General features: G+C 60.5%; 1 protein-coding gene across 8 annotated transcripts in view; it reads right to left on the bottom strand.

Moving 5' to 3' along the window:
• APBA2 (amyloid beta precursor protein binding family A member 2) overlaps positions 1 to 27,273 on the bottom strand; it is a 73,106-nt gene that overhangs the window by 6,992 nt on the left and 38,841 nt on the right. For 6 of the 8 annotated variants that reach the window (XM_066354570.1, XM_066354569.1, XM_066354571.1 and 3 more), the window contains 6 exons: positions 11,859 to 11,939; positions 10,561 to 10,597; positions 10,054 to 10,199; positions 8,358 to 8,393; positions 5,759 to 5,845; positions 1,938 to 2,123 (listed from right to left, as the gene is read on the bottom strand). In XM_066354570.1, coding sequence (XP_066210667.1) covers positions 1,938 to 2,123; positions 5,759 to 5,845; positions 8,358 to 8,393; positions 10,054 to 10,199; positions 10,561 to 10,597; positions 11,859 to 11,939 — 573 coding nt within the window. The remainder of the gene's footprint in view (positions 1 to 1,937; positions 2,124 to 5,758; positions 5,846 to 8,357; positions 8,394 to 10,053; positions 10,200 to 10,560; positions 10,598 to 11,858; positions 11,940 to 27,273) is intronic. The other 2 variants (XM_066354574.1, XM_066354575.1) reach the window with 1 other exon arrangement.

Here is a 27,273-nt window from a genome sequence, read left to right as displayed (position 1 = left end):
CAACGGCTCAGGCACGTGGGGTGTACACGGGGCCCCTGCAACGGCTCAGGCAGGTGGGGTGTACACGGGGCCCCTGCAACGGCTCAGGCAGGTGAGGTGTACACGGGGCCCCTGCAACGGCCCAGGCACGTGGGGTGTACACGGGGCCCCTGCGACGGCCCAGACACGTGGGGTGTACACGGGGCCCCTGCAATGGCTCAGGCACGTGGGGTGTACACGGGGCCCCTGCAATGGCTCAGGCACGTGGGGTGTACACGGGGCCCCTGCAATGGCTCAGGCACGTGGGGTGTACACGGGGCCCCTGCAATGGCTCAGGCACGTGGGGTGTACATGGGGCCCCTGCAATGGCCCAGGCACGTGGGGTGCACATGGGGCCCCTGCAACGGCCCAGGCACGTGGAGTGTACATGGGGCCCCTGCAACAGCTCAGGCACGTGGGGTGTACATGGGGCCCCTGCAATGGCCCAGGCATGTGGGGTGTACACGGGGCCCCTGCAATGGCCCAGGCACGTGGGGTGCACACGGGGCCCCTGCAATGGCCCAGGCACGTGGGGTGTACACGGGGCCCCTACAACAGCTCAGGCAGGTGGGGTGTACACATGGGGCCCTCGGTGGGGCCCCTGCAGTGAGCCCAGGAGGGGAGGGGCAGCTCCTTTGCCCCAGCACATGCATCTCTGCAACTCATCTGCTTGGCCCAGAGGGGAAACTGAGGCTCCAGGAGCAACACTGCTGTCCTGCATGCCACCAGGTGTTCCGCTCGGCTCACACCGGACCCTCCAGCCCTGTATTCACCCCAGCTGCCTGCCTTGATGGAGCCCCATCGGGGTCCTGCACCCTGGGCAACTGCTCGGGGCCCCTCACATCCCCCGGGGTTCCTTCTCACTCCTTCAAGGACACGGATGGATGGACATACACTGTGTCTGCCTCTTCTCCCGCTGACCTGACACCACTGGGGCCCAGCAGCTCTGACTGACCCCTCTGGCCCAGTCTCTGAGACCCCCTCAAGCCCAGTCACCCAGAAGTGTCCAGCAGGTGTTCATGGGCCTGTGCACAGGGGACGGGTGCGTGGACCCGTGGGTCAACATCCACATTTCTTCTAGAAACGGGCCGTTGCATCAGAGCACTTCGAGTGACTTCAACCCAAAACAAGAGGGACTGCTGCCTCCACCCACCCCATCCTTGACCATGAAGTTGTCGGGGCCTCTGTGCGGCTCCTGCCCCGTGGCTCCAATCCCCGTGGCCCCAGGTCCCCGTGGCCCCAATCCCCGTGGCCCCAATCCCCGTGGCTCCAATCCCCGTGGCCCCAGGTCCCCATGGCTCCAATCCCCGTGGCCCCAGGTCCCCGAGGAACCCTCCAGGCCACGTGAACAGAGCTCACCCAGCAGAACAGCTGGAGACTTATCTGGCCCCTCCTGCTGTCCTTCACTGAGTCTCCTACAGGGGCAGCCAGGAGACCCCGCCTCTGCCGTGGCCACCCCTCCTGGCCCCTCCCCCCCCCTCTGCCAGGCTCTGAAAAGTGCCCCAGCCCATTGGAGGAAGCAGCCCACGGCTTCCTGGTCCCTTCGTGAGTCCACCGTTGCTTCAGCCTCAGACCGGGTCACCACACCTGAGGTGGTGCCACCAGAGGAGGCGGGCCAGGCTCAGGTGCACACGTGACGATGCGCGTCCCGACCACGTCAGCCGGAACCCCTTAACACCAAGGGGAACAAGGCCCGTTGAGTGACTTTGAAAATCGAGACAGCGCCCAGGACAGTGGCTGCCGGTTTGGTGCAGAAACGGCTCAAAGGACTGACATCATAACGGGAAACGTCCCCTCAGAGCGTCTGAGATGCGGCGGGTTCCACTGGCAGCATCAGGGATGGCGTTCCCGGAGCCCAGGGTCCCGGGCCCTGTGGGGTCAGAGCCTGGGGCGGGCCTCACACCAGCGCCATCACTTACGTCCTCGGACTCGAAGACGTGGCAGACCATCTTGTACTGCTTCTTCCCCTCCGGGGCGCCCGGGGTGGTCTCGATGCAGTCCTGGGAGGCCGACCGGGGCATGCGCCGCCGAGCCATCAGCACCACGATGCTCCCGATGTCCGCGATGTAGGAGATGGTGCGCAGGGCGTGGTCCATCATGGTCTCCTGTCCGGGGAGATGTGGGGGGGGGGGTCCAGGTTATTAGCCGGCACTGCGGGGAGCGTGGCACCGGAGGACATGCAGGGGTCACACGGTTTCTCAGCCTTGACACGGCCAACTCTTGGGGCCAGGCCACCCTTCCCGGTGGGAGTCTGTCCTGCACCCCGTGAGGTGTGGAGTGGCACCCCTGGCCTCCACCCCGCAGAAACTAGCGACACCCACCACCGTCCCAGGCTGTGACAGCAGAAAATATCTCGCTCCCTTGCTAAGTGTCCGCTGGGGGATGACACCATCCCAGGCAGATGGAGCTGCCGCATTGGTTCACACAAGGCTCCAGGGCGGTGGTTCACAGTCAAGGCCACTCTGCCTTCATTCTGCCCCACAGCTTCCAAAGTGACCCTGCTGGTCAGAGGCCACGTGGGGCTCTGGACAAGGATCCCCACCCCAAGTGTGCGCCTGGCCCAGACCTCCCGCCGCACAGAGGAGGGGAGTGCACAGGCCCACGTGGGCCACACTGAGTCCTCCAGGGGGGAGCCCCACTGGCTACATCTCGCCCCGCAGTCCCTGTGTGGGACGTGGGACGTGGGACAAGGGACGTGGGACGAGGGAGGGACGAGGGACGTGGGACGTGGGACGTGGGACGAGGGACGAGGGAGGGATGTGGGACGTGGGATGTGGGACGTGGGACAGGGGACGTGGGATGTGGGACAGGGGACGTGGGACGTGGAAGGAGGGACGGGGGACGCGAGACGGGGGACGTGGGAGGAGGGATGTGGGACGGGACGGGGGACATGGGACGTGGGACGGGGAGGAGGGACGGGGGACGAGAGATGGGGGACGTGGGAGGAGGGACGCGGGACGGGGGACAGGGGACGTGGGACGGGGGACAGGGGACGTGGGACGTGGGAGGAGGGATGGGGACGGGGGAGGAGGGACAGGGAACGTAGGACGGGGGAGGAGGGACGGGGGACGTGGGACGGGGGAGGAGGGACGGGGACGTGGGATGGGGGACGGGGAGGAGGGACGGGGACGGGGGATGAGGGACGAGGGAGGGACGTGGGACGGGGGACGAGGAGGAGGGACGGGGACAGGGGACGTGGGACGGGGACGGGGGAGGAGGGACGGGGGACGTGGGAGGAGGGACGCGGGACGGGGGACGTGGGATGGGGAGGAGGGACGGGGGACGTGGGACGGGGGACGTGGGATGGGGGAGGAGAGACGGGGGACGTGGGACGGGGAGGAGGGACGAGGGACGGGGGACGTGGGACAGGGGACGTGGGAGGGATGAGGGACGTGGGATGGGGGACAAGGGACGGGGGACGGGGCACGTGGGACGGGGGAGGGACGAGGGACGTAGGCCGTGGGATGTGGGAGGGACGAGGGATGTGGGACGAGGGACAAGGGACGTGGGACGTGGAAGGGACGAGGGATGTGGGATGTGGGACGGGGGCCGTGGACGTGAAAGGAACGAGGGACGTGGGACGAGGGACGTGGGAGGGACGAGGGACGTGGGACGAGGGAGGGACGGGGGACGGGGGAGGGACCAGCGATGCGGGACGGGGGACGTGGGACGGGGGATGTGAGACGGGGGACGTGGGACGTGGGATGTGGAAGGGATGGGGGACGAGAGACGAGGGACGAGGGATGTGGGACGAGAGACGGGAGGGACGGGGGACGTGGGACAGGGGATGTGGGACGAGGAACGGGGGATGGGGGACGAGGGACGGGAGGGACGGGGGACGTTGGACAAGGGATGAGGGACGTGGGACAGACGGGGGATGGGGGACGAGGGACGTGGGAGGGATGGGGGACGGGGGATGGGGGATGTGGGACGGGGGACATGGGAGGGACGTGGGACGTGGGATGTGGGAGGGACGAGGGACGGGGGACGGGGGACATGGGACGGGGGACGTGGGAGGGACGGGGGACGTGGGAGGGATGAGGGACGGGGGACGGGGGACGTGGGAGGAACGAGGGATGTGGGACGGGGGTCGTGGGACGAGGGATGTGGGACGAGGGACGAGGGATGTGGGACGAGGGACGTGGGGGGATGAGGGACGTGGGAGTGACGGGGGACGTGGGACGGGGGACGTGGAAGGGATGGGGTATGGGGACGGAGGACGTGGGAGGGACGGGGGACGTGGGAGGACGTGGGACGTGGGAGGGATGAGGTACGGGGGATGTGGGACGTGGGACGAGGGACGGGGGACGAGGGACGTGGGACGAGGGACGGGGGACGTGGGATGGGGGACGTGGGACAGGGGACGTGGGAGGGGGATGTGGGAGGGGGACGGGGGACGTGGGACGAGGGACGGGGGATGTGGGACAGGGGACGTGGGACGGGGGACGTGGGACGTGGGACGGGGGATGTGGGACAGGGGACGGGGGACGTGGGACGAGGGACGGGGGATGTGGGACAGGGGACGTGGGAGGGGGATGTGGGAGGGGGACGTGGGACGTGGGACGAGGGACGGGGGATGTGGGACAGGGGACGTGGGACGGGGGACGTGGGACAGGGGACGTGGGAGGGGGACGTGGGATGGGGGACGTGGGACGGGGGACGTGGGAGAGATGGGGGACGTGGGACGGGGGACAGGGGACGAGGGACGGGGACGAGGTACGTGGGATGTGGGACGGAGAATGGGGGACGAGGGATGGGGGACGTGGGAGGGACGGGGGACGTGGGACGTGGGAGGGACGGGGGACGGGGGATGTGGGACGGGGGACGTGGGACGGGACGTGGGGGGGACGGGGGACGTGGAAGGGATGGGGTACGGGGACGAAGGACGTGGGAGGGACGAGGGACGGGGGACGTGGGATTAGGAACGGGGGACGTGGGAGGGACGTGGGACGTGGGAGGGACGAGGTACGGGGGACGTGGGACGGGGGATGTGGGACGGGACGGGGGACGTGGGACGAGGGATGTGGGACAAGGGACGTGGGAGGGACAAGGTACGGGGGACGAGGGCCGTGGGATGTGGGACAAGGGACGAGGAACGGGGACGGGGGACATGGGGGGGACGTGGGACGAGGGATGGGGGACGTGGGAGGGACGTGGGATGGGGGACGTGGGAGGGACGAGGGACGAGGGACGTGGGACGGGGGACGTGGAAGGGACGGGGGACGGGGGACGGGGTACGTGGGAGGGACGAGGGACGGGGGACGTGGGACGAGGGACGTGGGACGAGGGACGTGGATCGGGGGACGGGGGACGTGGGACGAGGGACGTGGGACGAGGGACGTGGGATGGGGGTCGAGGGACGGGGGACGGGGGAGGGACGGGGGACGGGGGAGGGACGGGGGACGGGGGACGAGGGATGGGGGACGTGGGACGAGGGAAGTGGGATGGGGGTCGAGGGACGGGGGACGGGGGAAGAGGGACGAAGGACGGGGGCCGTGGGTGGGACGGGGACATGGGACGGGGGACGTGGGAGGGACGGGGGACGTGGGACAGGGATGAGGGAGGGACGAGGGACGTGGGACGGGGGACGTGGGAGGGACGTGGGACGTGGGAGGGACGTGGGACGGGGGATGTGGGACGAGGGACGAGGGATGGGGGACGAGGGACGGGGGACGGGGGATGTGGGAGGGACGGGGGACGGGGGACGGGTGGGGTTTGTCACGTGAACCTCTGTGCTCACCTGCGTGTCTGCATTCAACACCTTGATCCTCTGGGTGGAGATGAAGAGGTCCACCTCGGTCAGCGTCTGGGCATCACCCTCGGAGCTCTGAGGAATGACAGGTGGGCAGGGTGACTAGTCAGAGCCTGGCCGCGTCACCAGTGGCCTCAAAGGGACAGGCACCTTCGAGGGCGGTCTGCAGCTGAGTGAGCGCTGACCGCAGAGGCAGGAGGGGAGGAAGGAGACGGCTTCCGGGAGGCCGGGCACGGAGGGAGGCCCGGCCCGCGCACGTGGCCCCGGGGACTCTGCCTCAGCGTCCCGGAGGCCGCCTCTCTGCCCGCTGACCCGATCCTGCGACCAGGCAGATGCCGGGTCCCTGGGCTCCAGCTCCCGGGTCTGGGATCCTGAGTGTCCCCAGGAAACAGGGAGCGACATTTCCGAAGAAGTCAGATTAAAACGTCAGTGTTTTCTTCTGGTGGAAACAGTCATGGTCACGTCTACGCTCCTGCCACCCCCGCGGGCTTGGGCCGGACTTCCAAAACCCCTCAGGGAGGCAGGACCCCCCCAGACCGCGTGCTGCCCTCGGATGGCCACCAGTGATGTGCGCGTGGGATGGTCTGGAGGCCGAGTAGCCTGCTCAGGGTCTGCCCCAAACCAGGACAGCCTTCCTCGTGACCACCACGCGGCGTGGATGGTACCTGACCTGGTAGATAATCTCCTGCGGTCACTTGGGACCCACGGTGCTACGCCTTTTGCTTCCGAAGACCACACGCTATGACTAATGTCTCGCTAGGGAAGTTTGGGACCAAGACTGCCTCCCACCCCCACCCCGCCCCGCTGCCGACTCCTCCGGCATTCCAAGTCACAGGAGGCCCCAGGCAGCGGTGAGAAAACCAGACGGTTGCTGGGATTTCAAGGGACCAGTCGTTTGGGCGTGCAGCCTGCCGCAGGGCGATGCCGATTTTTAAAATGACCAGAAAGATAAGAGAATCCAGTTGGCAACAGTCTGCACCCGACTGGGGAGGAACGACTTCTCCCGTTTTTAGGAACTGGGTTAGACCGCGTATCTGCTCGCTTTGGAAGGACGTATGCTGGGGGCGTCACTCGAAACCTTCCTGCCGAGAAGCAGGTCAGGACAAGAGATGACACGGAAGTTGCGGGTGGACCGTGGTTTTTAGCTTTCGGGACAGTTTTGGAGGTGACGTGAGCTGTGCTCAAGGTGGGAGCAAGCGGAGGGAGCTGATCGCTGACCAGGAACAGGGAAGGTCACCCTGTCACGCTTCCCGTGGGGAGACGGGGAGCATCATGACCTGGATCCTACAGAGGATCACCAGGCTACAGGGTGGGCCTGTCTGCAGACGGAGCCCTGACCCCACGGTCATCAGGGGACCTGGGAGCGGCTGGCTCTGCTGGGGACAACCCTCCCTCCCGGGCCTGAGACCCACAGAGCACCTGCCATCATCATGTGTGTGGCTGGCTGTGGGCAGATCAGAAAGGGGGCCTTGGCAGTGACTGTGAGCCTCTCCCTGCCTGGAAGGTTCACGGGGCAATGGCCTGTCCTGAGCCCCGTCTGCCTGCCCCCAGACCCGAGGAGCAGCCTGCAGACCACAGGGAGGGCAGTGTGGCCCAGGGGAAAGGGAGCCCCCTGACAGGGCCTCTGGCCACATCCCAGAAAACAGTGTTCTAGGCTGGTCGGAAGACACGACCTCCTGCTGTGGACGCTACAAGCCACGTCGGAGCCTCCAACACCAGCCCTCTGCTATTTTCCACGTCAGGAGAGGAGCTGGAATGTGCCCGGCGTTGACTACATGACCAGGGTTCCCCAGCCCCATTCCCAAAGGCCCCTTCCTGCTCCAGAGACTTTCCAGTACAGCAGGGGTCGGGAGCCGTTTCGGCTGAGCGAGCCATGAACGCCACGTATTTTAAAATGTAATTCCGTGAGAGCCATACAATGACCCGTACACATTATCCAATAAAAACTTGGTGTTGTCCCGGAGGACAGCTGTGATTGGCTCCAGCCACCCGCAACCGTGAACATGAGCAGTAGAAAATGAATGGATTGTAATACATGAGAACGTTTTATCTTTTTAACATTATGATTTTTACTAAAGATTTGTCTGCGAGCCAGATGCAGCCATCAGAAGAGCCACCCCTGGCTCGCGAGCCACAGGTTCCCGACCCCTGCCAGAGAGGAAGCATCTCATGGGAGAGCTGAGCTCCCTCATCAGCCGGATTGAGTCAATTAAACTTAATGAGTCTTTAAATATCAGAGCAACTTAATTAATTCAGCACAGGAGGCCCAGGCACTGAACGTGTCGCATGGGCATTATCAAACGCCCCATTTTCCGCGTCTCTGTAAAACAGTGACGCTGCAGCCTGAACCCTGTCTTGACAGTCCGTCACACAGAGACACGAAAAGGAAATAAACCAAAGGGCCATGATTAAAATCTTCTGTTGGTGGGCGGTTAAAAGAAAAAAGAAAAGGTCTCTGGTTTCATTCAGAAGTCCAGTCCTTCCCTACCTAATGCATCACCTGGGTCCCCAGCGGGAACCCTTACCCCCCTCCCTGTCGCCTGCACAGGACGAGTCAGAGCCCCACGGGACCCACAGTCCTACACACCGCTTTCTTCTTGATCTTGGCAGCTTTCTGCATCCTCTGAGCAGCGTGTAAGAGAAAAGAGAACAGGTGGGCACCGTGGGGGGGGGGGGGAGGAGGGAGGGAGGGAGGGAGGGACGGCAGAGTTATTTCACTTCTGGGGTCAGACCTCAGGCCCAGGGCACAGGGACGCAGTCACCACACCTCAGCGGGCCTCATGCTGAGAAGCCCGCACACCTTATCGCTCAAGTGCTGGAGGTCCCTGGCAACCCCCGTGCCCACCAGGGCAAGGTGAGGAGGAGCCACCTGCCAGCCGGGCTCCAGGGTGGAGCCGCAGGGCTGGGTGTCTGCTAACGGCTCGGGCGGGCAGGACTCTGTGGACCCGTTCCCTCTGTTTACAGAGGTCAGTGGATACGCTGAGGGCAGGGGAGAGGCTAACACGCAGTCTCACCGTGCAGAGCAGCCGAGTTTGTAGACCGCTGCCCCCCCCCCCCCACACACACACACGCACTTGTGGCTCTGGCTGTGTCGTCCTGCCCAGACAAACCAGCATCAAACCCCTGTGCCTGGAGCTGCAGGTGTGTCGGGGTTTCCTGGGGGTCGTGAACTGGAGCCAAGTGTAATGCGTTTCCCTTCTGCGAACAGCACCCCCAGTGGCACCAGAGATCCGTAGACTGGGATTCAAACGCCATACGAACGTGTTTTAAAACGGCCGCGCTTCCAGACCATCGTCTTTAAAAGGTCCCATTTCTAGGGCCCTGGCCGGTTGGCTCAATGGTAGAGCGTCAGCCTGGCGTGCAGAAGTCCCAGGTTCGATTCCCGGCCAGGGCGCACAGGAGAAGCGCCTATCTGCTTCTCCACCCCCCCTCCTTCCTCTCTGTCTCTCTCTTCCCCTCCCGCAGCCAAGGCTCCATTGGAGCAAAGATGACCCGAGCGCTGGGGATGGCTCCTTGGCCTCTGCCTCAGGCACTAGAATGGCTCTGGTTGCAACAGAGCGATGCCCCAGATGGGCAGAGCATCGCCCCCTGGTGAGCATGCCGGGTAGATCCCGGTCGGGCACATGCTCTGTCTCACTGCCTCCCTGGCTTCTCACTTTGGAAATATATAAATTAAAAAAATTTTAAAAATAAATAAAACCAAAGGTCCCGTCTCTAGGTGGCCCAGAGGCAGGTCCCCAGCCCGGTGTCCTCCTACCCGAGGCCAGTCTCCCTCGGCCCCACCAGGCCCCTCGGGCACTCCCCGTGGGGGCTGCTGGTTCAGAGCCGTCGTGGTGCCTGTGCCCCGTCCCGCTCCCTCCTGCCCCTACCTTGACTGGCTGACGGCCCCCTGCCCCTACCTTGACCCGGCTGACGGCCCCCTGCCCCTACCTTGACCCGGCTGACGGCCCCCTGCCCCTACCTTGACCCGGCTGACGGCCCCCTGCCCCTGCCCCTACCTTGACCCGGCTGACGGCCTCCTGCCCCTACCTTGACCCGGCTGACGGCCTCCTGCCCCTGCCTTGACCCGGCTGACGGCCTCCTGCCCCTGCCTTGACCCGGCTGACGGCCCCCTGCCCCTGCCTTGACCCGGCTGACGGCCTCCTGCCTCCTGCCCCTACCTTGACTGGCTGACGGCCCCCTGCCCCTACCTTGACCCGGCTGACGGCCCCCTGCCCCTACCTTGACCCGGCTGACGGCCCCCTGCCCCTACCTTGACCCGGCTGACGGCCCCCTGCCCCTACCTTGACCCGGCTGACGGCCTCCTGGGCCTGCATCATCCTGATGTTCTTGGAAGGGTTCCGTTCCGACAGCAGCTGGGTCGACCCCAGGTAGTTGGCAGCAAAGATGATGCCATCAATGAGGTCCTCCGGCTCACAGGGCCCTGGAACTGAAGGGGCACAGTCAGTACCTCCCCAGAGGACAGGGGTCAGGGGCTGTGTGTGCCGGGCAGGGAGGTCAGTCCACTCCATGGTGCACGGCCAGGAAACCCAACACTAACTGTCAGGAGGACAAAAATACTGGGACCCTGGGCAGCTGTCACTCGAGGCACCTCTGTCACCTCCAAGGTGACAGCCAGCTGCTACAATTCCAGAAGGGACCTTGCCTTATCATATGGCACTGCCTCCACCTCCGAGGTGTGCCTTTTAAACAAGCTTTGCAGGAGGAAACCCAACCAGAAATGTAAGTGCCCTCTGCTTTGACAGGAACATGCAACTGCCCTCCCCCCGAGGTAAAATTCAGTCACTTACCAGCCACGAAGCTTGGAAAGGATGCCACCTTCTTTGTCTGTTAGGGAGAAATAATAACAGTTGTAAGCAGGTGGCCCACAAGGTGTCGGCTAAGATGAGCAGCATCAGGCTAAAGCCCACGATGGACAGGGGTTCCCAAGGAGTGAGATCCATGAAGTGAACCCGGGACTCCTGCACGCCAGGCCGACGCTCTACCACTGAGCCAACTGGCCAACGCTGGCCCAGCATGTGAAAGTCCCAGTCTGATTCCCGGCCAGGGCACACAGGAGAAGCGTCCACCTGCTTCTCCACCCCCACCCCCTCCTTCCTCTCTGTCTCTCTCTTCCCCTCCCGCAGCCAAGGCTCCATTGGAGCAAAGATGGCCCGGGCACTGGGGACGGCTCCTTGGCCTCTGCCCCAGGCGCTAGAGTGACTCTGGTTGCAGCAGAGTGACACCCCGGAGGGGCAGAGCGTCGCCTCCTGGTGGGCGTGCCGGGTAGATCCCGGTCGAGTGCATGCAGGAGTCTGTCTGTCTGCCTCCCCACTTCTCACTTAAAAAAAAAAAAAAGAGCCATGGGGTATAGAAGGCCATTACCTGACACCCAGGGACGGTGACCTTAGCACCTCCCTGCTCACGGGGAACATAGAACCCGTACAGCCCGATGGTTCTCACAGCGCGCGGGCACAAGAGCTACCAGGGCCTGGCTAAGAGCAGGAGGAAGCCCGGATTCCACTCCATGGGCAGCTGTGGGTTCTTCGTCAACCTTATAAAATCTCACCTGGACCTCATCACCCAGGAAAGGGAAGTGACTTGCTTTTGGCCTCCGTTTAATAACCTCCGTTACGGCAGCATTTGTTTACAAAGGACCATTTCTTCAAATCACGCTGTTGGTAAGAACAGCCGTTCTCAACTAGGGTGCCTCTCCTCCCCGGGGGGGGCAGGGGGGGACATGTGGCCTTGCCCGTCTAACGTTCAGCTGTCACCACCCGAGGAGGGGGGTTCCCACTGGCATTGATTGGGTGGGGCGAGACCAGGGATGCTTCCAAACAGCCTACAGCGCGAGGTCACCCCACGACACAGAACTGTCTGCCCCAAATGTCAACGACACCACTGTTGGAGAACCCGGGTTTAGAACATGTCAGACGGGAGCAGCAGTGACCCTCACATCCCCCCGGCCGTAGGGACACCCAGCTCTGCTGGACCTGCTCCCCGTCCCCCAAAGGCCCTGGAAAGAGAGGGTGAGCAGACCGCACAGGGCAGGCGGGCGGGCAGCCCCCACTGGGCCCTGGGCCGGAACACTCATCCTTGCAGGAATTACCTCTGGGACATTGTTGTTGTCCACGGGTCCATTGAGGTCGGAGCGCTGCTGCTTTCTGGGCTGCTCCACGCCGTTGCAGACCTGGAACGGGGAGGCAGAGGTCAACGCAGCCTTCAAACGTGTCGGAAGAGGGAGCCATGACACAAAACCGGAGACACCGCATGACAGTTTTGAAAAAACCACACGTGTATGTGTGTATGTGTGCTGTGTATGTGTGCACACACATGCAGGTAGATCTAAATTAAACTTTTCTTTAAATGTATACTTTGGCCCTGGCCGGTTGGCTCAGCAGTAGAGCGTCAGCCTGGCATGTGGGGGACCCGGGTTTGATTCCCAGCCAGGGCACATAGGAGAAGCGCCCATTTGCTTCTCCACCCCCTGCCCCCTTCCTCTCTCTCTCTTCCCCTCCCACAGCCAAGGCTCCATTGGAGCAAAGATGGCCCGGGCGCTGGGGATGGCTCTGTGGCCTCTGCCCCAGGTGCTAGAGTGGCTCTGGTCACGGCAGAGCGATGCCCCGGAGGGGCAGAGCATCGCCCCCTGGTGGGCAGAGCGTCGCCCCTGGTGGGCGTGCCGGGTGGATCCCCGTCGGGCGCATGCGGGAGTCTGTCTGACTGTCTCTCCCCGTTTCCAGCTTCAGAAAGAAAGAAAAAAATAAAATAAAATAATGTATACTTTGATGCTTCTAAAATGTTCATTGGAACCATGTTTTCCAACTTCAGTGACATTATTTTTAATAGTGGTGAAACACAACCATCCTAACCGTTGGGAAGTGTCCAGTTCGGCGGCACCGAACACGTCCACCTGTTGGGCAGCCATCACCGCTGTCCATCTCCAGACCTCTGAAACTCTGTCCCCAGTAACACGGACTTCCCACAGCCCTCCCCAGCCCCCAGCAATCACAAGGGTGTCCCAATCAACCTGATGACTCCAGGAAACTCATCTCAGTGAATTGGACAGGACTGGTCCTTTGGTGACCAGCTGCGGTCACCTGGCCACACTGCAGCACGTGTCAGAATGCTCCTCCTCCTCGGGCTGAATGACGCGGGCAGACCAAATGGGGCTTTTCCCCGCGTCTGCCGACGGACACCCGGGTCGTTCCCACCTCGTGGCTGCTGTGAGCAATGCTGCTATGGACACGCAGGTCTGCAAACACTTCTTAGACGACGGACACCTGGGTCGTTCCCACCTCGTGGCTACTATGAGCAATGCTGCTATGGACACGCAGGTCTGCACACACTTCTTAGACGACGGACACCTGGGTCGTTCCCACCTCGTGGCTGCTATGAGCAATGCTGCTATGGACACGCAGGTCTGCAAACACTTCTTAGACGACGGACACCTGGGTCGTTCCCACCTCGTGGCTACTATGAGCAATGCTGCTATGGACACGCAGGTCTGCACACACTTCTTAGACGACGGACACCTGGGTCGTTCCCACCTCGTGGCTGCTATGAGCAATGCTGCTATGGACACGCAGGTCTGCACACACTTCTTAGACGACGGACACCTGGGTCGTTCCCACCTCGTGGCTGCTATGAGCAACGCTGCTATGGACACGCAGGTCTGCACACACTTCTTAGACGACGGACACCTGGGTCGTTCCCACCTCGTGGCTGCTATGAGCAACGCTGCTATGGACACGCAGGTCTGCAAACACTTCTTAGACGACGGACACCTGGGTCGTTCCCACCTCGTGGCTGCTATGAGCAATGCTGCTATGGACACGCAGGTCTGCAAACACTTCTTAGACGACGGACACCTGGGTCGTTCCCACCTCGTGGCTACTATGAGCAATGCTGCTATGGACACGCAGGTCTGCAAACACTTCTTAGACGACGGACACCTGGGTCGTTCCCACCTCGTGGCTGCTATGAGCAATGCTGCTATGGACACGCAGGTCTGCACACACTTCTTAGACGACGGACACCTGGGTCGTTCCCACCTCGTGGCTGCTATGAGCAATGCTGCTATGGACACGCAGGTCTGCACACACTTCTTAGACGACGGACACCTGGGTCGTTCCCACCTCGTGGCTGCTATGAGCAACGCTGCTATGGACACGCAGGTCTGCACACACTTCTTAGACGACGGACACCTGGGTCGTTCCCACCTCGTGGCTGCTATGAGCAATGCTGCTATGGACACGCAGGTCTGCAAACACTTCTTAGACGACGGACACCTGGGTCGTTCCCACCTCGTGGCTGCTATGAGCAACGCTGCTATGGACACGCAGGTCTGCACACACTTCTTAGACGACGGACACCCGGGTCGTTCCCACCTCGTGGCTGCTGTGAGCAATGCTGCTATGGACACGCAGGTCTGCAAACACTTCTCAGAGCCCTACTCTCAAGGTTTTTGATACAGACCCAGAAATGGGATTGCTGGGTCATATGATAATTCTACTTTTAATTTCTTTTTGAAGAACCACCACGCTGCTTTCCACAACCCCTGCGTCAATCAGCTGCGCCCAAGAGTTAAAGTTGTGTTTCCAACCCACCTCAACTTAGTTGAACGCCAACACTGAACGCAAAGGGTCTACGTCCTTTAGTTAATAATGCAAACCAGTCAGTTATCTGTCTGCTGGAGAAAGTAAAGTGCCCCAAGCACATGCATACATCTTAAAGGAGACATCAAATCAGAATTTCTTTCATTTAAACAATATATATTTATTTTTTTTGCCTTGTACTGTCCAGAAGAGAGAAGCCAGGTCCCTCACTGTCCAAACCCTAGAGGGGGCTCAGGAGAGACAGCACAAGCCACATTCCAGAACATTCTGGAAATAACAGTCGAGCAGCAACAATATGAAGACGATGGCAATGATGACGACGACGAGGACACGGGTGGTGACGAGTTACCTTTATAAATACGTTTATGTTCCTATGACAAGCACATAGCCTATTTCCTTGCAAGTATGTAAGTGAACGTCATCCCTCACACCTCTTACCACACGGGGCTGCACGGCCCTATTCCTGCGTCACAGGTGAGGCAGCCCAGGGGCCAAGGCCGGGTCCCCACGGGCTGAGCAGGAGTCACTGAAGTGCTCTTTCCCGTCCTGGATGGTCACTTTCACGACCCTGGGCTTCAAGCGCTCACAGTCCTCCCTCCTCCGTCTACACCAGCCGTCCCCAGGTGACCGGGCTCTGATGCCTGCGCAAACCATGTGCCCGTCCTGCAAGGAGCCAGCTTGTTCTGGGCTCCTAGGTAACTCCTCCGGGTGCCCAGAGCCCCAGCGGCTCGGGACTTCCCATGGGGCCGTGGGACACCTGGGCGCTCCCCCCAGACGCTGTTCCCACTGCCTTACATACATACACTAATTCAGGACGCCCCCCCCCCCCCGCACCGCTCTGTTGCCTCGGACCCTTGGCTGCGTCAAGGTGCCCGCAGAGCATGACGATATTCTACCCACTTGTTCCAAAGGCACCTGACCTGGCGACCTTTCCCGGCCGAGTCCACGGACTTCACTGCCTAAAGACCCGCACCGTGTCGCTAGGAGTCAGAAAGGCTCCGTGACCCCCAGCACCCCGAAGAAACAAACCAGCCAGTCAACGCCCACCGCAGACAAAGTGTTTACGTGTCCTCCCCCAGATCCATGTTAATACCTGCTCCTCAAGGTGACGGCATTCGGAGGCGGGCCTGTGGAAGGTGATTAGGGGTCGATGAGGGCAGGAGGGTGGTGCCCGCATGCAGTGGATGAGTGCCCTTCTCAAGATCAGACCCCCCCCGCCCGCCACCTGAGGACTTGGCGAGAGAGGACGCCACCTGTGAGCCGGGTCCTCGTGGGGTGCTGGGTCAGCCAGCACCTCGACATTGCACGCCCGGCCTCCAGAGGAGCGAGGGACAGATTTCTGTCGCGTGTGAGCCCACCCGCAGGGTGTTTCCGTCACAGCAGCCTGCAGGGCTCGAGGTGACACCCCTTCTGCGAATGTCACAGCTCGGAGTGGAGTCTGCTTTTCCTGATGGGCCACAGGGCCCCAGCCACATGCATGGGGGGCCTTGGTGCCCGGCAAACAGAGGGGGGGCCCTCTAGGGCAGCACAGGTCCCAGGCCTCCCGGTCACGCGGCGCTCCCCGAACTACTGGCCTGAGCTGCTGTCCGCCCGCATCAGCGTTTTCTGGACTCCCTGCCGCCATTTGTCACCATGACAACCACAGCTGCCACAGGGGAACCGGGGTTGGTTTCCAAGGGGCGGGAGGGCGGGGCTCCTGCTCCCCGGGGAGATCCCATCTGGGCTCCAGTCTTCATCCCCGAGGAGGGGCTGGGACGCAGCCTCTGAGATCCACAGGGTTGGGGCCCACGTGGACCTGGGGCCCCTGGCATCTCAGGGAGAGGATAGTCACACCTGCTCATGCCTCCCCAAGGGACGGCAGCCGGCACCTCGGAAAGGCAGGGGCCGGCAGGGCTACCGGGGCCCTTTGGGCCCTAGCGCCGACAAGGAGGGCAGGGCCACGTCACCCTCTGGACGACCACAGAGCAATCCGCGGGAGTGGGAGCCTGCACCCAGAGAAGGCGGCGAGTGTGGCAGACCCCTCCCACCCCCCACGGAGCTCTGACAACAGAACGAGAACATGGGGTCCCAACTGGCCGGCCAGCCCCTGCCAGGACTGGGGACAGTTGCTCTGGGCGGCCATGGACTGCCTGTTATAAAAACACTGTACAGGCCCTGGCCGGTTGGCTCAGTGGTAGAGCATCGGCCTGGCGTGCGGAAGTCCCAGGTTCGATTCCCGGCCAGGGCACACAGGAGAGGCACCCATCTGCTTCTCCACCCCTCCCCCCCTCCTTCCTCTCTGTCTCTCTCTTCCCCTCCCGCAGCCAAGGCTCCATTGGAGCAAAGATGGCCCGGGCGCTGAGGATGGCTCCTTGGCCTCTGCCTCAGGCGCTAGAGTGGCTCTGGTCGCAACAGAGCGACACCCCAGAGGGGCAGAGCATCGCCCCCTGGTGGGCGTGCCGGGTGGATCCCGGTCGGGCGCATGCGGGAGTCTGTCTGACTGCCTTCCAGTTTCCAGCTTCAAAAAAATACAAAAAAACAAACAAAAAACAAAGCAAAAAAACAAAACAAAACACTGTACAACAACCTGAATCCATTGTTCTGATAAACATCTTGGCTCCCGATGGTGGAACTCACACCAGGCATTTTGAGTGCTGATGCTCATTTGTCTGCTCGGTTTCACTGAAAATAGGGCACCGTGACCCACGCCACTTCTGCTTCATGTGACATCGCCACCCAGAGGCCGCCCCCCTCCTGCTCCCACCGGCTGTAATAACGGCCAGACGTTGCCAGGCTCCCTCCTGATGACCAGAGCTCAAGGGAGGGGCAGCGGGGCAGCTCAGAGCCACGCATGGCACGGCTCCCCCCGGGGACAGTCCTGCCGACCCTCACGTGTGACGCTGGGTCAGAGGAATCCCGGGGGCTGATGAGGGATCCACCACTTCCCCGGGACACATTCCACCCACCCTGCTTTCAAAGCCGTCAATCATCCCGCCCATCGAACAGGCCCGTGAAGATGCCTCCCTTCGCCCCAGTCTGGAGGTCACCTGGGACCCTCTGCAGGACGGGGACTCCACGCGGGACCCAGCCAGGGTCGCGGACCAGCAGGGTCAGGTCAGAGCCCCGACTCCACGCCCTGACAGTTTCCTCAAGCCTCTCAACCCGTTCCTGACACGCAGACGGCTCAGGAAAACCACCACATCCTCTCTCCTCTGTCCCCTTACGATGCAGGTCGCTCCTGTGATATTTCTCTGGCAAATGACAGGGGGCTCAGATAAAGAGTCTATTCCTGTCATAGTTATTCCCATGGGGTAGAGGGGAACCGTATCTTATCAAAGCCAATCTGTGGTTTAAAAGAATCGTGACAAGACCCACTGGGCACACGAGCCAGGGGAGCCTGTGTTTTCACATCTCTGGGCTGGCCTGTGAGTGGGGGGTTTCTTCCCATACCCCCCCCCCATGGCCAGGTGTGCCCTGGAACATTCCTACGCTAAACAGCTATTCACGGGCTGTCTGAAATTCAAGTTTAGCTGGGTGTCTTGTCGTCGTTACTTTGCCACATCTGGCTGCCACCTCCACGGAAGCCTGGGTGGCACCGTCGGGGACCGGCTTTGTCCCCTGCACCCTGCCTGCGAAACCTCCACTGACCACGAGGCCTCCGGGATGTCCGGCATCACTCACTCTCTCCGTGGAGCCCCTAAAGGGCTGGCTGTTCCCAGGTGGGGGGCTCAGCACAGCCTGTCTGAGCAGAAATCCGTTTCTCTAAACTGGCCTCTGTGTTTCAACCCTACGGCTGAGAGCACCATCCAAAGGCCGAGTCTGCACGGCTGGTCCGAACCTGCTGTGTGTCCTGTGCCGCACTGGGCGTCCCTCTCGGGGACGAGGAAACAAGCGCAATAAAGGTCTTGGCTCAGGACGGCTTCCCGTCCAGCGTGAAGGCAGCAGGGCTCCTGGTCCTGCCTACCTCACACCTCCAGCTCGGAGGGACACACAGACACACACAGACACACTCAGAGGGACGGACGGAGACACACACACGGAGGGACGGATGGAGACACACACACACACACACACACGGTCAGGCCTGAGGGGAGAGGAGAGGAGGGAGGTGGCAGCAGGGCTCCTGGTCCTGCCTACCTCACACCTCCAGCTCGGAGGGACACACACACACACACACACACAAACACCACACACACACACACACACACACGGTCAGGCCTGAGGGGAGAGGAGGGAGGTGGTGCCCAGAGGCCAAACCATCAAGCCTTTGGGCTGTTAAATCTTCCTCCTTTGAGTGTAACCAGAGCCCCCGGGCATCACCGATGGGCACATAATCCGTCCAGAAGCTGTGCTTCTGATCCCTCAGATGTCAGACGTGGAAGAGCCACATAATGGAATTCCAACGTTAAAGCAAAGCGAGCTACAGAACCAGAGGGGGTCATTGTTTCTATTCAATTCTCAAAAAGAAACAACGTGCCCCGGAATCCACACCTTTGCTGCAAACATGGCACAGACACACACACACACACACACACAAAGGTGAGCAGCCCCGTGTGACACACACACACACACACACACACACACACACACACACACACAAAGGTGAGAAGCCCCGTGTGATCTTTTCAATGACAGCGACCGTCTGAGTCAGAGGCAGTCTCCTGGCTCCGTGGCGGGCCCGGCCAGCACTCTGCTGTGTTCCCCTGACTGCTGGTAGCACACAGCTCCCGAGAACCCTGTCCCAACACGTGAATAATGAACAAAACGAAGGCGCCAAAGGAAACCAGTGCTGACAGGAGAATTCCGTTTCCGGGTGTGTGTGGGGGAGGCTCACCCAGCCAGGCCCCAGGCCCTGTGCACGAAATACTGAGACCACACCCTCCTCTCCCACTAGGAGGGTGTCTCCGTTTCCGTCAATGTTCTGGGTCCTAAATAATGATAAACCGCTGAGTTTAGACTCAACAGAGCTGCCTAAGGCCTTCCAACGCTAACACAAAGCCCCACGATTCCTAATCTGAGAAGCAAGCTTAGCCAGACACCATGGAAAGAAAACACCACAATCCTGTTCAGCTTTTATGAATATGCAAAACAGAAAATTCAGTTTTCCTAAAACTGAGGGCAAAAAAGGGAGACTAGAACTCGCTGTTCTTTTCTTTTTCAGCAGTGTATTGGTCGAGTGGGGGTGTAGCTCAGTGGCAGAGCGCACGCTTGGCACACACAAGGCCCCCGGTTCAATCCCCAGCACCTCTACGTTCTGAGAGGCAAACAGTATATTGGACGATATAACTTTCTTTGAATGATACTAAGTATGACCTCCGCTATATAAAGAGCCCAACAGCGTTAGTAACGTGGGGTCCTCTGGCTCCTGCCAGTCCACTCCCGCCCAGGTGGGACCGCATCTTACTGAGCAAGGCATGCAAGGAGAGAGAGGGGACCCTCCCGTCCCACTCAGGATGTGGCCGCCCTACCCAGGGCTCATTTTAACCCTCACTGTCCTCCTGAAAACTTCCCCGAGCTGTGAGGACCCACTGCCCTGCGACCACACACCCAGCAGTATCCTCACAGGTGTCAGCCCCCCTCTACCACGGGGACCCCCAAACTAGCCCTGACCGGTCCTGACGTTTGCTTGATCCTGAGGACACGGGTTCAGAGCAGCTCAGCGTGGTTTTAGCTCATTCGAACTGGCTCACGCCATTCATGGGCCAGGAGGGAGCCTTTTTACCCTCCTTTCTCTCTTCATTGTGATAAACACATATAACAGAATTTGTCGTTTCAACCACCTTAAGTGAATAGGTACGTGGCTCTGGGTGCATTCACGGGGTGGGACCACCAGCACCACCATCCGTCTGCAGCGCTCAACAGCACCCCTGACGGAAACTCCGTACCCACTAAACCCAACTCCCCACTGCTCCTCCTCCTTCCCCACCCCCACCTTCTACTTTCTGTCCCCACGAGTTTAATTGTTCTAGAAACCTCGCACAAGTGGAATCATGCAGTGTCTGTCCTTGGTGCCTGGCTGACGTCACTGGACGTGGAATCCGCAGGCTTCTCCCGTGTTGTAGCATCTGCCACGGTTTCCTTCCTTTTAAAGGATGCATGATATTCTATCTGAAGTTGAAACCCTTTTCTTTGGGGGGGGGCCTTTATCATGAACTGCGCCACCAACCCTCCCACAAATACCCTCTGAATATGGACCAGACTGCCCATCTTTTTGATGATCTGAAATCACGGATGGATAGGTGGATGGTTGAGTAGATGGACGGGTGGATGGATGGACAGGTGGATGGATGGACGGGTGGACGGACGAATGAGTGGGTGGACAGATGGGTCGATGGATGGATGGATGGGTGGATGGATGATGGATGGATGGATGGATGGACAGGTGGGTGGATGGACAGACAGATGGATAGGTGGATGGGTGAGTAGATGGATGGGTGGATGGATGGACGGGTGGATGGATGGACGGACGGATGAGTGGGTGGACAGATGGGTCGATGGATGGATGAATGGACAGCTGGGTGGATGGACAGACGGATGGATAGGTGGATGGATGGATGAACAGGTGGATGGATGGACGGATGATGGACAGATGGATGGATAGATGGATGGGTGGGTGGGTGGATGGATGATGGGTAGATGGATGGGTGGATGAATGGATGGATGTAGCAGGGAATAGATTGAAGCAAGAGAGAGTGTCCTTTTTCAATGACCAGAAAAGAACAAAGCAGTTACAGTGGCCTAAGACACCCAGAAACACAGAGAGCCCTTGCTTGGGTGAGGGTGGTCTGGGTCTAGGTCCATCTGATGAAGACTTTCGGTGGGGGTAAGCTTGTGTCGTTGTGTGTAACAGTCAACAGCCAGCAGACCCAGAGGTGCTGGGAGGGAACAGATGTCTCCCGCTGTCCCTGTGGCTGCTCTGAGGGGGCAGGGGCCTCAGAGTCTAGGTGGGGAGTGTCGAATTAGAGGTAAGGGCTACATCGAAATCAGGCTGGCCAAACAGGTCCCAGAGACAGGATCAGAAGCCATTTGCAAGCGTTTGGGCTGATGAAGTCCTCCACCTCTGTGCACACACACACACACACTCTCATACACACACCCACCCACCCACACACAGACACACACACACACACAGACACACACACACACACAGACACACACACCCACAGACACACACACACTCTCTCACACACACACATACACACACACACACACTCTCACACACACACAGACACACACACAGACACATACACACACACTCACACAGACACACACAGACACACACACACAGACACACAGACACAGACACACACACACACTCTCACACACACACAGACACACACACTCTCTCTCACACACACACACACAGACACACACAGACACACACAGACACAGACACACAGACACACACACACACAGACACACACACACTCACACAGACACACACACACAGACACAGACACACACACAGACACACACAGACACACACACACACAGACACACACAGACACAGACACACACACACACACACACAGACACACACAGACACAGACACACACACACAGACACACACACAGACACATACACACACACTCACACAGACACACACACACACAGACACACAGACACAGACACACACACAGACACACACAGACACACACACACAGACACACACACAGACACAGACACACACACTCACACACACACACACAGACACAGACACACACACAGACACACACAGACACACACACACAGACACACACAGACACATACACACACACTCACACAGACACACACAGACACACACACACAGACACACACACAGACACAGACACACACACACACACACACACAGACACAGACACACACACAGACACACACACACAGACACACACACACACTCTCACACACACACAGACACACACAGACACAGACACACACACAGACACACACAGACACACACACAGACACATACACACACACACACAGACACACACACACACAGACACACACACAGACACATACACACACTCACACAGACACACACACACAGACACACACACAGACACAGACACACACAGACACACACACACAGACACACACACAGACACAGACACACACACAGACACACACACACAGACACACACACACACTCTCACACACACACAGACACACACAGACACAGACACACACACAGACACACACAGACACACACACACAGACACACACACAGACACATACACACACTCACACAGACACACACAGACACACACACACAGACACACACAGACACAGACACACACACACTCTCTCACACACACACAGACACACACATACACACACACACACACACACTCTCAGACACACTCTCTCACACACACACACACACACACAAGCGGCAACATCCCTACAACCAACCTGACGTTGTGCCCCGAGCTGCTCTCCTGAGTGGCACCCCCAGGTCCAAAGTCTGGCTCAGTCTCACTGACCGATAAGGCCTGGCCATACCCGGAGCAGGACAGAGTGACCAACCATGGGCAGACCCAACGTACACTCCAGCACCAAGGACAGCGGCATGTCAGCGCCTAGAACAGCCTGTGACCATCTCAGGAAACGCCTCCTAAGTGCCCAGGGACCAGACGCAAGCCTGGACCGTGTGCCCTCTGTTGACATGGAGAAGTCGAGCAACGAGCTTCTATGACCTAGTTCCAAACACCCTCAGCTCCAGTAGTCTGGGCCTCGGCTTGGTCTCAGGCAGAGAGGGACCAGCTTCTCGCCCACGAAACAGAAAGCTGACAGAGCAGCTCTTAGCAGGTTGTGGGTCCGCCGTCCGCCCTGGGACCCTGTTCTGTGTCACCTCCTTCCTCAGCATTTCTGAGCTGTGCGTGATTCTGCTGAGCTACCCGTGGCGTCACCCAGCGTAGGGCTGGAAGCTATTCTCTGTTGGCCGTCTGGGACCACAGACCCGTGTCATCTTCAGCAGCTGATTGATTGGCCCCGGCTGCGATCCAAATGTTCTAGGGTGAAAACCCTGTGGCTGCCATCACCACGATGTCACATCTCAGGCGAGCGCCCCACACGTGATGCCACGCTTCTCGGGTGAGCGCCCGTGTGCGCCACGAGGTGGTGACGCATCTCTCAGGCGAGTGCTCAGCGCTGTGGTCGTTCTTCCTCCTCGGAAGGTGTTTCTAAACACTCTCCCCTGGAGCATCCTAGGGACCGTCATGTGACTCACCGCCTTGGTCGGCTGGGTGTCCCTCAGGCCCCGGAACACGGGAGGGATGGAGGGAGAGGCCCATGGCTGACACACGCACCGGCAAACCCACGCGATCCAAGCCAAGCTCCACGCATAGCGGCGTCCATGCCCCGCAGCACCTCCAGGTCCCCCCACTGGTCCTTACAGACGCTGCCCAGCTCCCCCTTCCACGAACCTCCACCCTGTGATCCACCAGAGTCCACGGAGCTGCCCAGCAAGACCCCCCACCTGCCCTCACACCGTCCCTGCCCCCAGCTGCCTCCTGGCTGCCCCTCCCCACCCACAGCTCTTCTCTGTCCCCGTCTGCCTGGTCACTGCCCTCAACCAGGCCCCTCCCCTTCCTCTGGTCACCTCAGGGCTCCTGCCCCCCGCCATTCCAGCACCCCCCTCTGTGTTGAGCACATGTTTATGCACCTGTGTTCAGTCTTGCCTAGTCAGCTGAATATCCAAAGTCCCCCTCAAAGTCCCATAGTGTCTCTGCGTGTCACCACCCATGCCGGAGCCTGTCCCCGGGCAGGTGGCCTGGAACACGTGAACCAGGGGGGGTGCCCGAGTGCCCGGACCCAGCTGGACAGGGGACTCTACCTGTCTGTCTCCCTCCAGAACAAGGTTTCCAGTAAAGGCTCATGCCATTTCCATTTCTGTGGCCCCGGTGCCTGGCATGTCCCAGGTGATTCCCATGGGGTGTGGGAGGGAGGGAGGGAGGGAGGGAGGGAAAGAGGGAGAAAAGGAGGGAGGGAGAGGGAGGGAGGGAGGGAAGGAGGGAGGGAGGGAAGGAGAGAGAAAATGAGGGAGGGAGGGAGAGGGAGGGAGGGAGGGAGGGAGGGAAGGAGAGAGGAAAGGAGGGAGGGAGGGAAGGAGGGAGAAAATGAGGGAGGGAGGGAAGGAGGGAGAGGGAGGGAGGGAGAGGGAGGGAAGGAGGGAGGGAGAGAAGGAGGGAGAGGGAAGGAAGGAGGGAGGGAGGGAAGGAGGGAGAAAAGGAAGGAGGGAGGGAGGGAAGGAGGGAGGGAGGGAAGGAGGGAGAGGGAGGGAAGGAGGGAGGGAGGGAAGGAGGGAGGGAGGGAAGGAGGGAGGGAGGGAAGGAGGGAGAGGGAGGGAAGGAGGGAGGGAGGGAAGGAGGGAGAAAAGGAAGGAGGGAGGGAGGGAAGGAGGGAGGGAGAGAAGGAGGGAGAGGGAAGGAAGGAGGGAGGGAGGGAAGGAGGGAGAAAAGGAAGGAGGGAGGGAGGGAAGGAGGGAGAGGGAGGGAAGGAGGGAGGGAGGGAAGGAGGGAGAAAAGGAAGGAGGGAGGGAGGGAGGGAGGGAGGGAAGGAGGGAGAGGGAGGGAAGGAGGGAGGGAGGGAGGGAGGGAGAGAAGGAGGGAGAGGGAGGGAAGGAGGGAGGGAGGGAAGGAGGGAGAAAAGGAAGGAGGGAGGGAGGGAAGGAGGGAGAGGGAGGGAAGGAGGGAGGGAGGGAAGGAGAGAGAAAAGGAAGGAGGGAGGGAGGGAAGGAGGGAGAGGGAAGGAAGGAGGGAGGGAGGGAAGGAGGGAGAAAAGGAAGGAGGGAGGGAGGGAAGGAGGGAGAGGGAGGGAAGGAGGGAGGGAGGGAAGGAGGGAGAGGGAAGGAAGGAGGGAGGGAGGGAAGGAGGGAGGGAGGGAAGGAGGGAGAAAAGGAAGGAGGGAGGGAGGGAAGGAGGGAAGGAGGGAGAGGGAGGGAAGGAGGGAGAGGGAGGGAAGGAGGGAGAGGGAGGGAAGGAGGGAGAAAAGGAAGGAGGGAGAAAAGGAAGGAGGGAGGGAGGGAAGGAGGGAGGGAGGGAAGGAGGGAAGGAAGGAGGGAGGGAGGGAAGGAGAAAGGGAGGGAAGGAGGGAGAGGGAGGGAGGGAGAGGGAGGGAAGGAGGGAGGGAGGGAAGGAGGGCAGGGATGCAGCCGCCGGCCAGCCTGGTGGGTCAGAGTTGGCTCTGAGGGACCGTGGGAGTGGATTCCTGGTGAAGGAGTCCCCGGGGAGCATGTGTAGTGAGAGAGAGCCCGGTGGTCCCGGCTGGGCTCGTGTGCTCAGGGGAGCCCCTGGGAATGTGTGGGTATCACCCTGTTCCATTGCACTAAGTTGCTGTGACGTACTGATTTTTCTCCCATTCTCAGAGGGCTCTTTCCAGAAAGCACCGGCTGGGCCCATAATGAGCAGAAATCATAAAAACCCCGAATAATCAAAACATGCATTCGTTTGCCATCTGAACGTCCCATAAACTGAACGCTTTCGACCCGATGGCAGTCTGGCATGTGCCCTGCCCATGGGGGGCGCACACTAGGCAGAGAACACCAGCAGCCCAGGCACCAGCCGAGGCCCAGAGGAGCGAGATTCTTACAGGATGTCAGGCGCACAGCAGACACTGTTGGAGCACTCACCCCGTGACAGGTGTCACAAGGTGGCACGAGAAAGGGGGCCTCCCAAACACTCGATCCAGTCCTTGCCAACGCCGGACACACAGAGGCACCAGGGACCTGCCCCCTGGCCACACTGCACACCCACAGCACTTTGAGTCTGGGCGCTGGACAGACCAGCTCTTGTGACTGGTGGCCGGAGCAGCGCTGTGGTCAGAGAGCCCCCGGGGAGGAGCCAGGTCCCCAGAGCTCACCCCTGGAGCAACGGTCCTCTGTCCACCCCCACCGCCTGGCTGCCGGTCTCAGAGGACAGCAGGGAGAGGCACGGAGATGCCAGTTCAACCTTGGTACTTGATGCCAGTGTGGACACAGTGTACACACAGGACAGCGTGCCCCGTGTTGGCACGCCCCACCGAGGGTGTGTGCACACAGACGGAAAGTCACGACGGGCACGGGGCGCGACGGAAACTCTAAAGGCGAGTAGTTGCAGAAACGACAGGGCGTGCGCGCGGGGAAATACTCACAAGTCGGGTTCTGCATGCGAAGTGGGCGGAGCCACGCCTGGACCCCAGGGACAGGCACCTCCATCACTTATTCTCAGTGTCCTCGTGAGAGAAGGAGCCCGGGAAACAGGAAGACCCAGTGGGGAGGGGGGCCGAGACCCTGGAGTCAACGGGCCACACGCCCACCGCTGACTCTGCTGTTCACACGGTGACTCGTGCCACGGTCAATTAAGATGCTGCCGGCTGCTCAGAGATACGACGGTGTAACTGTTCACGCTTTAAAACGAGCCGGGGAGAGAGCGTGGGAATGCTGGGTGAGTGCGTTCTCTGACCACAGCCCTCCGGGGTTCGGCTCTCCACACCTGAGCGTGGCGCCTTGTGGAGATGCATCAGGCCTGGACTCGGCAGTTCTGGGGTCGGGCTCCCCAAAGTGCCCCTGCTGCCACCCACCACACCTTAAAAGCGAGAGGAAAAGCCCCGGCCAGGTGGTTTCGCTGTTTAGAGCGTCATCCCGATAACGCCAAGGTGGCAGGTTCGATCCCCGGTGAGGACACACACGAGAATCAACCGATGAGTGCACAGATAAGTGGGACAACAGACCAATCTCTCTCCCTTCCTTTCTCCTTCTCTAAAACCAGTCGGTAAATAAAGCTTTTAAAGAAAGAAAAAAAGAGGACAAAAGGCATCAAATGTATGTCCTAGAACTCTAACCATCAGCCAATAGGACTTATCTTCCAAACACAAGCTCTTTCTATAAATATTTCTCAAACTCATGAACTCTCCTAGCAAAAAAACAGCCATGGAGGCTTTAAAAGCTGT

Source organism: Saccopteryx leptura, chromosome 13 (assembly GCF_036850995.1).
Source record: "Saccopteryx leptura isolate mSacLep1 chromosome 13, mSacLep1_pri_phased_curated, whole genome shotgun sequence".
Taxonomy (NCBI): Eukaryota; Metazoa; Chordata; class Mammalia; order Chiroptera; family Emballonuridae; genus Saccopteryx; species Saccopteryx leptura.
Note: the sequence above shows the minus strand (reverse complement) of the source record. Positions and strands in the feature narration are given on the sequence as shown.